The 13201-nt window shown below is 41.7% G+C and overlaps 3 protein-coding genes across 4 annotated transcripts; 1 reads left to right on the top strand and 2 right to left on the bottom strand.

The window, feature by feature from the left end:
* Positions 1-110: 110 nt before the first annotated feature.
* On the bottom strand, positions 111-3612 carry mrpl24 (mitochondrial ribosomal protein L24). Its single transcript, XM_061818031.1, has 6 exons — positions 3455-3612; positions 3059-3256; positions 1515-1610; positions 1327-1430; positions 430-560; positions 111-342 (listed from the first exon to the last, which is right to left on the bottom strand). The coding sequence occupies exons 2-6, from the start codon at positions 3239-3241 to the stop codon at positions 206-208; spliced, it is 651 nt and encodes a 216-aa protein (XP_061674015.1). The 5' UTR covers positions 3242-3256; positions 3455-3612; the 3' UTR covers positions 111-205.
* Positions 3613-3761: 149 nt separating this feature from the next.
* On the bottom strand, positions 3762-9453 carry hdgfl3 (HDGF like 3). 2 transcript variants are annotated; one of them, XM_061818053.1, is made up of 6 exons: positions 9120-9453; positions 7887-7963; positions 7357-7495; positions 7147-7287; positions 6424-6573; positions 3762-6129 (listed from the first exon to the last, which is right to left on the bottom strand). In XM_061818053.1, the coding sequence occupies exons 1-6, from the start codon at positions 9204-9206 to the stop codon at positions 6109-6111; spliced, it is 615 nt and encodes a 204-aa protein (XP_061674037.1). In that variant the 5' UTR covers positions 9207-9453; the 3' UTR covers positions 3762-6108. The 2 variants fall into 2 exon arrangements, with proteins under 2 accessions (XP_061674037.1, XP_061674028.1); XM_061818044.1 differs by having other exon boundaries at positions 3764-6129; positions 7147-7296; positions 9120-9442.
* Positions 9454-9598: 145 nt separating this feature from the next.
* On the top strand, positions 9599-12225 carry nup42 (nucleoporin 42). Its single transcript, XM_061817713.1, has 7 exons — positions 9599-9826; positions 10249-10483; positions 10582-10670; positions 10763-10839; positions 10937-11023; positions 11411-11510; positions 11716-12225. The coding sequence occupies exons 1-7, from the start codon at positions 9676-9678 to the stop codon at positions 12222-12224; spliced, it is 1248 nt and encodes a 415-aa protein (XP_061673697.1). The 5' UTR covers positions 9599-9675; the 3' UTR covers position 12225.
* The last annotated feature ends 976 nt before the right edge of the window (positions 12226-13201 follow it).

Raw genomic sequence — 13201 nt, 5'->3', positions numbered from 1 at the left:
GTAAAAGAAATATGCTTAAAATAAGTCAGAGTGTTCCCGAACTATGTATTTTTTGTCAAGTGTAAATATTAAAGGCAGACTGCTCTATTTGGACAAAGAGATGCTGCATGGAGTATTAAATGTGTCATTTATTCATGATATAACAATACACAATCCGTTTCAAACGAGGGTGAAAGGGGCAAACAAGTGCGTCTGCCGTCCAGGCTCAGTACCAGTAAGAGCGCCGGTGCCGCCTGTTCTCCTGGATGCCCATCTTCTCCATTACCTCCTCCTCAAGGATCTTCAGTGAGGGCGTGTAGGTTTTCTCCAGTGTGTCCTCTGGGCTTGTGTCTTTGGGACCATCTAAAGCAATAAAATATTTGAGTAAATGGCAATCTTAAAAAAAAAAACAAACAAAAAAAAAAACGGTTCACTCAATGGCTTCCTAACCTTTCCACTGTTGAGGCACGATGCCATCTCGCCGCTCCACCACTGGTTTGGGTATGATACGACCAGTCCGGAGCGACACTCGCACCCTCTCGCCCTCCTCTGTGAACCTCCACTCCACTTCAGTGGGCTTCCTGGAACAGGACGGGAGGGACGTATTAAAAAAAAAAAAAACAACGTGTTTTTGGTTTTCACACAGTGGATTACAGGATTGCCCTTTTAAAAGCACGTGTGAGAAATGTACCAATACCATTACAGCCCCGATGGAGTAACATTACCATAATTTCTGGCCTATAAACCGCAACATTTTTCACATGCTTTCAACCCTGTGGTTTAGGGGATGATGTGACTAATTTGTGCATTTTTTCCTAACGGCCGCAAGGGGGGCACTCGAGCGGAAAAGGTAAGAGTGAGACCCAATATATGTGCCGAGGAAGTGACTTTTAACGGTCCGGCCCTGTTAGCGCTGCGCTAGCGTGTTACTGCCGCGTCTCCGTGATTTTTACCAGTATGTTATTTTATTTTTTTTAACCGGCCCTGTTAACGCGGCGCCGGCGCTAGCGTTAAACTCTGTGTACAGTCTTTGTAAATGTCTTGTGTTTCAATCTCAGTTTAAATGTGGACACTTGCCGCTTTTACACGGCTGCGGCCTATGCATGTACCAAATAGTATTTCCTTTACAAATTTCCTGGGTGAGGCTTATAACAAGGTGCGCTCTGTAGGCCGGGAATTACGGTACTCTTCAAGTTTTGACATCAAGCACAGATGAATAGCACGAGTGAATAGCTGTCCACTGTAGTGACTGATGCGCTATTTCCGCATTAAGCATATAGATGAACATACATGTTCAACCGCTGTCGTGAGCACTAGACGTGAAACATGAATGCTGTACGGCGGTACCTGTCCGCGGGGTCGACGAGGCCGACGTCCCGCAGCAGGATGGGTGCTTCACTGGCGATGTAGGTCCCGCGATAGTCCCCAGTTTTTCCAATGTATCTATAATGCTTCGATGTAAAGCAACATTTCACGGAAAAGAAATAGCATTATTGTTATTATCACATACAAAATACAAATAAATGCAGACTTACCGTGTTGAGACCTTCTAGTATGACCCAGTTTCTGTGTCTGAAGACTTGGGTGATTTTCCCCTGTTTGCCTTTATCCTTCCCAGACAGAATCTCCACCTGAAAAACACACCAGATTAAATATTTCACGAGAAAGATATCAGTTTTATTAGTGGAAAACGTAAAACTTATGTTGGTAGTCAAAAAGAATATTTTAAAATGTTGTCGAAAAAAAAAAAAAAAAAAAAATCACACAGGGGTAATTTAGAGTCGACAATTAATGGATGTGGGAAGAAAAAAAGAGTGCCTGGAGAAAACCCACGCAGGCACAGGGAGAACATGCAAACTCGACACAGGCGAGGCTGGGATTAGAACCTCAGTCCTCAGAATTGTGAGGCCAATGCTCTAACCAGTTACACCCGCGTGCCGCTCTATTACTCAATTTTACTCAAACTTTTCCCGCTTTTATGAATGTCTGGATTATACTGCCCTCTGGTGTGCACACCAGAATGGGCATTAAACCATGAACTCATGCAAAAACGTTTATTCTTGACTATTTCATTATGAACAACGTTTCTACAAAATACACTTCTGAAGCATGCTATTCTTTGATTAAAAATATTTTTTTTGTGAAGCTGGGACAGAATAATGGTATTTCCATTCATTTCAATGTAGAAAGCTGAGTTTCTATGCCAGTGTTTTAAATTACTCACGTAGTGAAATAAAATTCACTGAATGTGTACTATACAATCTGCAGGGCCAAATTTTGTGTGGATGTTATTTTTTTCTTCACCCAAATAACCAAAATAAAAGGTTACATATTAATATATTCATGTAATTCCTTGGTGCACAGTAATAAAGGGAAAGCTTTGTGTCAACAAATAATTTGGGGTTAAATGTTTGTTAGCAATTGCTATGAAATCATTATGATACCTATGGTAAATATAATAGATTTATTACACAGATGTACTTGTCTTTCTTCTTCAAAGGTTTTTAACTCATTCGTGGGCAGCGTCCCATTTTTGGGACATCATGATTTTCGCGCATTATATCAAAATATTTAAGTGTTTTAATCTGATTCTGGTTTTTGGGAGTATCTACTAAGAAAACCCAAATACCCTCTTGCGGGGAGCATCCCATTTTTGGGGCGAGATTATAAATTATTAAAGTTATCATGTAATTTATCCATAAACGAAAAAAGATGAGTTATTTCCTCGATTGTGGCCTGTTGGGAGACTTTTATCTCAAGGCAAAAAATTGCCACTCTGACAATGAATGGGTGAAAATCTAGAAATAAAACCCGAAAAAAGTAATTTACGTTTTTCGTTGAGAAGTGCATAGTATAATACAAATAAAGCCTGTATTTTATATCATGCTATTTTAGCATATATGTCAAATTACGTACCATTGTTTGTCTGTGGATAGTTAAAATATCAATAATAATCATTTGCACAAAAGACTATTTTTGGGGGAGGACTAACCTTTACTTTTACCAAGGTCACATTACTCGCAATAACAATACTCGAGTACAACTTTTGGCCAGTCCACCTGTCATAAAGTGTACTCACCATGTCCCCTCGGAACACGAACCAGTCCTCGGAGGCGATGGGCTCCACAAACACCTTCTTCCGCCTCTTGCCCGGGGGATTGAGTCGCTTGGCAGCCACAGTCCACGGTCTGTTGGTGCCGTAGCGATAATCTTTGGGCACCACCACCCGAGCGGCGAACGACAGCACGGCCGTCAGCCTCATCACGCCCACCCGCCTCTAAGGGAGGCAGCGAAGGAATGGATGAAAGTTATTAGCCGTTAGCAACAAGCTACAACCACAGACGCTAAGCTAACGTGTGCTGTTTAACTCCAAACAAAACTGATGCCACCTGTGTGCCGTAGAAGCTTTTTTCTTCCTTATACTCTTATTACATTCAATTACATTTTTATAAATGAAAACAAGCAGGAGTCATACCTTCTTTTCAATGTCAAGACGTGAGGAAGACGAGTAAATGTGAGAAGCGACCCCTGGACTGAAATATTACATGTGCGCATGCGCTGTGTCCAAACAGCACTCGGCTCCACTGCGCATGCGTCGTATCCAAAAGAAGCACCGCGGCAGAACAGAAATCGCGAGACTTCAATTTGGGCCCGATTGTAAAACTGCTCAACCTGCAATCAGCCGAGTTAATCCATTTGATGGACCCTAAAGGTACATTTAAACACATGGAAAAGGAGAAATTATCGACATACTTAATCACTTGTCATACAGACAACAAGACTTTGTAGTAAACGTTTAATAAATGGACCAGCAGCTACAATATTAAAACTAAGCGCAGCATATTCAAAAGTAACAGGGAGGGGGGGAGGAAAATGAAAGCAACAATTACACCCAGAGAACAAATCAATTTGCTTTTTACTTTGGACTGCAGAGTGTTGAACGTTGATGCATGATGTCGAGGTCACCTATCGACCACATTATATACACGGTTACAATTTTTTTGTCCTTTTACGTCGCCGGCTCCCAGCGGTTGCACATTGTGGGAGATACTTGTGGGGGGGGGGGGATAAAATAAAAACAAAAACAACGCTGTCACACATTGATCAAACCAATAAAACACTGTTTAAAACATCACACTGTTGTTCAACATAAGACTTGTACAAAAGTACAGTGGGGGTGGAGGGAGAGACTTAAGATTCCAGTTAAGCAACTTTAGAGAGATCAAATATATATATATATATTTTAAACATATGCTTCACTATCAAAAACAAAACACTTGTATGCTCATACACCGTATTTCTGCAAACAGTTCCCAAGGTGAGTAATTTATTTATTTTTTTTAGTTCTTTAACTGTAGATGGTAGAGGTATATTTATGGAATATATTACAATTTATGGTGAGTGAATGTGGACTCAAAAGCTAAATAATTAGGCAAGCTGGACAAACAAGCAGTAGGACTTGAACATGGCTGGAAACAAGTTGGAAAAACCACATGGGACCCTCAAATTGCAAACGTTTAAATTATTTTCCCAAGACTACACTCTTGTTCTGGGTCAGGTGAATACGATGAACTAAATCCAATTACAATTTGCAACTAGTTTATGGTGGCCGGCACGGTGGTGCAACTGGTTAAAAGTGTTGGCCTCAGAGCTCTGAGGACCGGGGTTCAATCCCCGGTGTTGCCTTTTTGGAGTTTGCGTGTTCTCCCCGTGCCGGCGTGGGTTTCCTCCCACATCCCAAACACGTGCATTAATTGTGATTGTGAGTCAGACTGTTATGCCTCTCTATGTGCCTTGCGATTGGCTGGCAACCAGTTCAGGGTGTACCCCGCCTCCTACCTGATGTTAGCTGGGATAGGGTCCCGCGCTCCTTGTGAGGATAAGCGGCACAGAAAATGAATGGATTGCCCCCCTTCACTGGTCAGTTTGAGTGTTTACTTTTGTCAACGGGTTCGGTATTTGAGGAAATACGGTACATGTGAAAGCTGACCAAACTTACGGTCGTTAAATACAACACAGTCAATGTTATAATGACATTGATATTTTTTTTCAGAATCATGATATTGAATGGAAGTAAGATGAACTTGATGTGTCAAAAGTTTGAAATGTTTTAGCTGGGCTATACGCTAACATGACCGAGCATGCGGGAATGTCTTTCTGCTTCCGACTATGACCGCGACACACAATCCTCTGAAGTAACATGATTAAACGCTAAAATTGTCGCTCTCAGACGGGGTCCAAGTATACATTTGTATAATATATTCAACGCACAATCAGATGTTATATTAATCACACGTGGGCACCCTTAATGAGCACACCACCACCATCAAAAGTAAGCAATCAAATACCACCGTACACTGAACAAGACTATGTTGAACAGCAGGGTTCCCAAAAAACAAAACACAGGTAGACGCCTATTGTCAAGAGTATTCATGATGGATTTGAAGTATGTCTTTCTTTTTAAATAGACATTTTGTAGTAAATGCACATTATTTCGTGTGTTTATATACAGCTGAATGTCGACGTGATGGCAATACGTGATATATACTTCGGGAAACCCTGGTTACGTAAACGGGATCGAAACTCAAGAATCCACAATTTCATGTCGGACGCCAAGCAGCTAATGCAAAACAATCGCCAGTAAAACACTTAAATTTAAAGCTGAAAGCGTGAGTGAAAATGTTTTTTTTTTCCTCCTCTTACCATATACAATATTACAATATCCAGAATTGGAGACCTCTAAAGAAGAGTATTTTCAAATCTTGAGTTCCCCTTTTTGTTTGTCATCTATTTTATGTTTGACACCTGGCATTCACGCCGTGTAATTATTTAATTGCACTTGGAAATAAAAAATATGTACACACCAAAATCCCCATTCATAAACGAGCCCTAAACAGCTTAAATTGGTATTGATATCTGATCGGCATTATTACTATTGGGATATATGATATCCCAATTTGACAAATGAACAATTGTTTCTCTCCCAATACAAACTTTTTTTTTTTATGTCATCGTCGTCGCTGAAAATATGAATTGAACTTGTGAAATCTGGCTTTCTGCATGTCACGGTGTCCGCGCTTCTGTTGCAGTTGAGAAGCATTGAAGGGTTCTTGTTTTGATGGGTTGACGTTAAGCGCTCTCTGTTACAGCCTGCGAGGGAAGCAAAAAAACGTTGTTTTGACTGAGATTTGTTTGTTAATATGAAAATCTGCAACTTTCTAAGAGGAAAAAGTAGAGCTATTTTTCCACTGTACAGGGCTTTGACATCACCTGGTGGCACCTTGGCAGAACTAGCCAACAGGTGATTTTAAGAACAAAACAAACAAAATTTTATGTGGTAAATATACGCTTGTGGTAAGTGGTTAATTATCTGCCAGGTGGTTCGTGGCCGCAAGAATGATTCACTCCAATCTCGAGCATGGTCGTGGTATTACAATAACTTGCCTTTTCCGCCGTTTGCTTCCCCGGTGGCGCGGCGTCGTCCTTATCGGCCGTTTTAGGCGTGGCCACGTCGTTGACCTTGCCCTCCGTCTTGGCGTTGTCTACGTCGGGGGCACCCTCAGCCTCGGCGTCTTTCGGCCTCTTGGGCGACACCTGCGGGAGGCGACGATAGCGTGGTTGTCTTGACAAAACAGGTAAAATGGAATTTGACTTTTTTTCAAGCATATTTTTCCACAAAAAGGCCTTAATTTTTTATGTTTTCAAAAGATTATCCTAAGCGATTACAATGTGGTGGTGGTAGTAGTGGGAGTAAAGAGTGACTTTTCCTCCCCGATGGACTGAAAACAACTGTAACACAATAATCACATTTGTGAGTGTGGTCAACAAGTTTGGCTGATCCACACCCCCCGTGAATGAGATGTGAAATGAAACATTAGCCGATTACAAAAATTACCTGACAATTCAAAGAATAATTTTAAACCGGTTAGCAGATAAGCTTTTTGTATACTACTACTCTTTCCTTTGCATTTTCAGGTAGTCCGGATATCCTGTGGCACCGCGCTGCCTCTCACAGGTCACTCTTGGTACAACTACATATTTGGAGGAGAGTTCGCCACAATCTGAGTAAATGCACACCAACCACTTGTTTTCCTTGCCATGTGTGGGGTCTCTCACATTCTAAAAATAGGCTCCAATGTTAAAAATGTGTACGTGCGAGACAATCACCTCCGCCGACTCGTCCGCCTTGCGTTTACTTCCCCCTCTGTCGTTCTTCTCGTCAATGACCAGGGCGCCCTCGTCCTCGTCGCTGCTGCCCTCCGCGTCGGCTTTCTCCGAACCGGCGGTTTCTTCGGACGCGTCGTCCTTCTTTGACGACTACGAACACATCCGTATATGTCCGACGGCCACATTTAGTTGAAAAGAGCGGCGGCTCACCTTGTAGCCTTCGTGCGTGACGGTAGGGTTGTTCTCAATCTCCCAGAGGCCCTCGGCGAAGCCTTTCCTCTTGTTGGCCTTCCCGAACTTCTCTTTGCACTCATCGTACGGGAACAAGTCCTTGGCTCCGAGGGACGCGCTAAAGCACCAAAGGTTCATGTCAAACCTTCAGCATGACTTTTTAAAACACAGCAGAACCTCTCAATACTGGCTATGGTTTGTTTCTTTAAGAGTTTACCCATAGAAAATCATGTAAAAATAATCTTGTTGTCACTGTAGAAACTTTTAACTTTAGTTTAAACTCACAAATTCCCAGTTTTTGTGATTCCCGCAATGCAAAAATAGCATTGCTTTGAAGCAATGTTGTTGTCAAAAAAAAGCTTGAAGTTGGTCTGGATCTAGAAATAAGTTTGTTGCCATCTATAATTGACTACAAACTGTTTAAAGTGACTTTTTTTAAAGGCAAATTATCCGAAACAGATCAGGCAAGATAAAAAGATGACTTGCTTGACCGTCACACCGTTACTTACGTCTCATGCGTCCCGAAAAAGAACACCTGGTACTTGTTGGAGGGCGACTTCACAGCTCGTTCTGGGAACTCGTCAATCTGAAAACAGAGCATCAGATATTCTTCATCAAGTGTTTCATAATGGACCACATTGTAGATGGATGGGAAATGCCGTGCCTTACAAAGCATTTGCTGTAGGCATTTAAGAAATAAATGAGTTTTATGCAGGTTTCTTAAACAGTGGTTAAACTACAGGGGTCCTCATTTTATGACAGAGTTCTGCTCCTATGGTGGACAATTTAATTTGTACAAAAGACGGAATGTTGTGCACACATACCAATAGAATCATAATAAAAATGTGAATGAAACGCACTCCTTGCCAATACAGAATATTTAAAAAAAACTGCAGTAGAGTAGACATAAGGAGTAAATATGATTCAAAGTTACATCCCTCATTTTTCAAGGCATTTATCTCTCAGTTTTTCAAATTTAAAAATGTGGAACTTAATAGAAATCATGATTTGTTTTAAAATGGACAGATTCTGTAGAAAGATTCACCCATGCGGAACAAGTATGACTACATTGCAGCAAATATGAATTAAAGCCAATACAATTTGTGTCGCTGCTTATGTTTTATTTAAAGTCTTGGTTGTGGTAATTGAAATCAATAATTTCTTTTGAGCCATCAATTAGTCAAAACAGTTAGAGAACAACTGATCTACAAAATATTTTACAGCATTTTCAATTGCCCCCGATGAAAATTCACCACGAACTTGGGTAACTCCGTTATCACCACACTGTTTGTATCGGAGCAACTCATGGCAACAAGTGTCAGCCTCGCTGCAAAGCACCCCTACTCAAAAATTAGCCACCAGCACTTGTCGGCTCCAACGTAAATGAAACGAGCCATAAATACGACGATATAACGTGTTTATTATAAGCCTGGTGCTACTTTATTTGACGTAGTCTTCCAACATCAACAAACGCCCCGTGTATGCTACGCTGACGTTACCAAGTGGAGACTGAGATGAACAAAAATCAAAATAATAATAATAAAATAAAATAATGGTGTAAAATGTGATTCAAAGAAGAAATACGAAGGTGTGTATGCTAACTCGCGCCACAGCTAGCTCGAATTGCGCGGTTGGCTAACACACGCAAGCTAGTAGGCCTCTCGTTCAAACAAGCATCATTTCAATGAAAAGAAAAAGCTCGGCTGCATATTCGACAATGGTGGTCGCGGAATGGCGCTCACCCTGGCGGGCCAGTGCGGGTAGCCCTTCATTTTGGCGAACACCAGGTCTCCAGGTTTGTACTCCCGCTGCCTGTTGGACCTCGGCATGTTTTCCCCGCAGTGCAAAAATCGGCGTCGAATAGGTCAGTTGGAGCAGGATTACACCGCGCACCTGTGAACCCCGGCGTCGTTTTTCAAAGAAACCAAGCGAGGACGCACTTGTCTCTTTTTTTTTCAGCGCCAAATGAGCGACGACGCGACCTTTGACGTGATTTTTTTTTTCGATCTCTATCCGTTTTTTTAAATCGCGTCGCCCAATCCGGTGGCGCTAGTTCCCTGTGGCCGAGGTTTGAAATTGAATCCCGCTCTTCCCTCCGACCAACGCGCCTCCGCCGAGGAGGTTGCCTTTTTCACGCTGTCCTCTAGGGGCAGTAGTCGCCAACACAATGCTGTCCTTTGTTTTAGACATTCAAGAAGAAGAAACTGGGCGGTGCTTCTTTGGAGCGCCCCTGTTAATACGTCATTTTTATGCGACTTGAAGTGGTCAGTAGCAGAAAGAAACAAAACAAAACAAAACATGACGGTGTGTAATTTTTTTCTTCAAGGGCGCTGTCGTTACGGCGATAAATGCTGGAACGAGCATCCGAGAGGAGGAGGAGGAGGAGGCGGAGGATATAACAATTACAACCGCTCTTCGGCTCCGCAGCAGTCCCGAGGAGGTGGTGGAGGTACAGTACTGAACCGTTACAGTGTGTGTAAAATTTCAGATATTAGTTCATTTACAGGCAATCAGGATTATCAAACAAGTCTTCCAACTAGAATTCCTGTATAATAGTTTAATTTCCCCCTGATAAATGTGAGCTATCTTAAAGTATAAATCTTTAGAACCACTGAAAATTCAGTCAAGGTATCTATTTTACAGTAGGCGTGACCTTTTTGTTAAATCTGAGATTCAAATCATTATAACGTTCGTAATCTTGCACCACACTCAAGAGGAATTTATAGTTGATAAAATTCCCGACATTAACATTACAAATGACAGAAAGAGGCTGTCAGAGTAACTTCACAAGATTAGTATGATGATTTGAAAGAAATCTTACTGTCCTTTGACTATAAATTTTGGGAATGTCAATTTATTTCCATGTTTCAGGGTATGGCAACAGGGTCTGGGTGAATCCCTCTCAGCAAAAAGGAGGCTTCAACCAGCAACAGTCCACCCGCGGGAGCGATCAGTGGGGCGGGAGAGGACACGACGTGAAGAGCTCCGAATTTAGCTTCTCGTCTCAAAACCGATTCTCAGCACTCAACAACAACAACAACTTTGAGAGGGGAGGAGGAGGAAGAGAAGCAGCGGTAGCCGGCGAAGAAGATGATGAACAAAAACTGTGAGTCTTGCTTGTTGTGCAGAAGTACGGTCCTGCATTTGATCCGCATGACCTAAATGCACAAATTTCATATACTTGTCCTTCTCCCAATCATACAGAGAGAACATTCAGAGCGACATCAAGACTTGGGAGAGCTCGGGCCAGTGGGGTTTCTCATGTTATTGTAATTTCAAAACACAATTATCTGGTTTGTATCAAACACAAATACATCATCTCTGTCAAATATATTTTTTGATAACGCACTTGGTAATGAAATACGACATTCCCTTCCTTTTTTAGGGTTTAGTGATCTATCTCCAGAAGAGCTTAGGCTTGAATATTATTCCACCAAAGCATCAGGAAACATGCAGAGTTATGTAAGTGTATTCTGAGTCATCTTATCGTATAATTTCTGAAGTGACACACGATTGAAAGTATTTACATGTTTTGCTTTTCTTGGTGCATGTATTTTAGTTGAATGGCATCAATCTGTTGCTCAGTCAGTGGAGAAGCAGAATCCAGGAGCTGCTGCTAATGAATCCAGGCACTCGGGCGGCTTTGGTGAGTCGCACGCAGCTATATTTATCGCCAGTGATGCCTTGTTTTAAGAGTATAATTCATTGTGTTACCATGCTCCTAACTGGAGACACTTTTATCTGAAATCATATTTCCCCACTGAAATGAATGTAAATGGTAGCAATCCGTTCCAGCCCCACAAAGCTCACCAACGAGCTAGCGTTAAACTCTTTCTGTGCACTGAGGCTTATAACCAGGTGTGCTCTGTAGGCCCAGAATGACGGTAACACAGGAAGAAGAGTTTCACAACCAAATGATTTGAGAAAACTATCAATATTTGTCATTTTTGCAGACGAAAAAGAATATGCAAGTAATGTTTTGATATCAGATATGCTTGCTGAGGAATTGAGGGAGTTTATTTGTTCTTTGCAGCTGGCAGAACTAAAAAATCCAGCACATCAGGCACCCTCAAGTGGCTTTGGCTCAGCACCAGCTGGATTTGGATCCTCTTCATTTGCTTCGGAAAGTAAAGGTAATTGTCATGGTCAAACTATTATCTCTCCCTTTGGTTTAATTCAGTGTCCTTGTACTTTGGAAGTCGCTAACTCACTAAAACACTAAAAAACGATCACTTAAAAATGGATGTAATAGCAGGGGTGCGAATAATTAATTGTACTTGGGTGGGGGGGGCTTCTCTGAATGGAACAACCCAATCAGCATAATTATTTTTATTTTAGGATTTGGAGCAGCACCAATCCAGGCAAGCAGTTTCAGTTTTGGGTCTCCGGCGAGTGGATTCGGCTCTTCGTCCACGCCAGCATCCGCACCAGGTTTTGGTAGTGCCATCTCAGCCGCAACTGGGTTCGGCGCTCCCTCCTCTTCGTCTGGTTTTGGATCTGATGCTCCTTCAGCCGCATCGTTCTCCTTCGCTTCTTCGTCCAGCAACAAGCCGCCAGGTTCATCTTCGGGATTTGGCTCGGCCTCGGGTTTCAGCTTCTCATCTACTGCCAACTCCAACAACAACAACAAAGGAGCGTTTGGAAGCGGTTTCGGGTTCGGGGCACCTGCGGGAAGCGTGTTCGGACAGTCAAGTGCTGCCGCAAGCTCCGCTGGAGGGGCCTCGGACAGTCTGTTCTCCCCCGAGAGCGAGCTGACCCCCGAGGAGCTCGACCAGTTCAAAGCACAGAGGTTCACTTTGGGACGAATTCCTTTGAAGCCGCCCCCTGCTCAAATGCTGCGGGTTTGATGCTAGATCATTTATTATTGATGTTGAATACTCTGAGTGTATTTGATAAACATCCACACACCTGCAGTTTTATGACAGTAAATGGTCGAAAGCCATTTCATCCCTTCATCTCCCAGCTCCACCAATCACTGGGAGCGCATTAGCAAAAAAAAGTTATGGTTGAATGATTTAACATTTAGAACACAGTTTTTTTTTTTTAACTGTCAAGTAACATTGCAATCATTTGGTAAAGTCATATATTTGTAAAATGCTTGATTTTTCTTAACTGCCCAAAGCAAATATTGAATACGTTTTTGTGTGGATTGTTTAGGAGTTATTGTTGGAAAAAAGAAGTCCGTATACATATATTTTTTCTCTCTAATGGACATTGTACCTAGAGATATGATTTTACAATATATGTTTTTAAAGTGGTATTTTTCAATGCTTCGATTTGTGTTCCACGTCTATAGAGATGTTACCTTCCAACGAGTTCTGCAGGATGAACGTTAATCAATCATGATGTGCTCCAGTCTCAAATAATTCATACTTTTGTCAAATTAAAATGTTTACACCGTGATGGGTATTTTAACTTTTTGGTTTCAAATGACATGAAAGTGGCCAGGGAGACTTCAGCATTTGTATTTGAGATTGACGAATAAATGAAAAAATAAATTGATTTTTGTCCTCTCCACATTTTGAAAAATGATTCATCGTTGTGTTTTTGTGTGCTGAAGATGCATCTAGATTATGTAGTCCACTAATTAGTGTCAAGGAAGTATGTAGACGTGCTACATCTCGACTGTGAAATATAGTTTGGGTGCTATCATCTATTAATAACTAGTATTGTCGAAATTACTATGCGTTAACTTTTAAACATCTCTGCTTTTTTTTTTTTTTCATTTTTGCATCTGACTTATCTGCACACCTCAAGATCTAAAATCGACCCAAACGCCCTTTCTCAACGGAACCAGCTTGTACATTACTGATCTCTGTTGCCT

Source organism: Syngnathoides biaculeatus, chromosome 1, assembly GCF_019802595.1.
Source record: "Syngnathoides biaculeatus isolate LvHL_M chromosome 1, ASM1980259v1, whole genome shotgun sequence".
NCBI lineage: Eukaryota > Metazoa > Chordata > Actinopteri > Syngnathiformes > Syngnathidae > Syngnathoides > Syngnathoides biaculeatus.
Note: the sequence above shows the minus strand (reverse complement) of the source record. Positions and strands in the feature narration are given on the sequence as shown.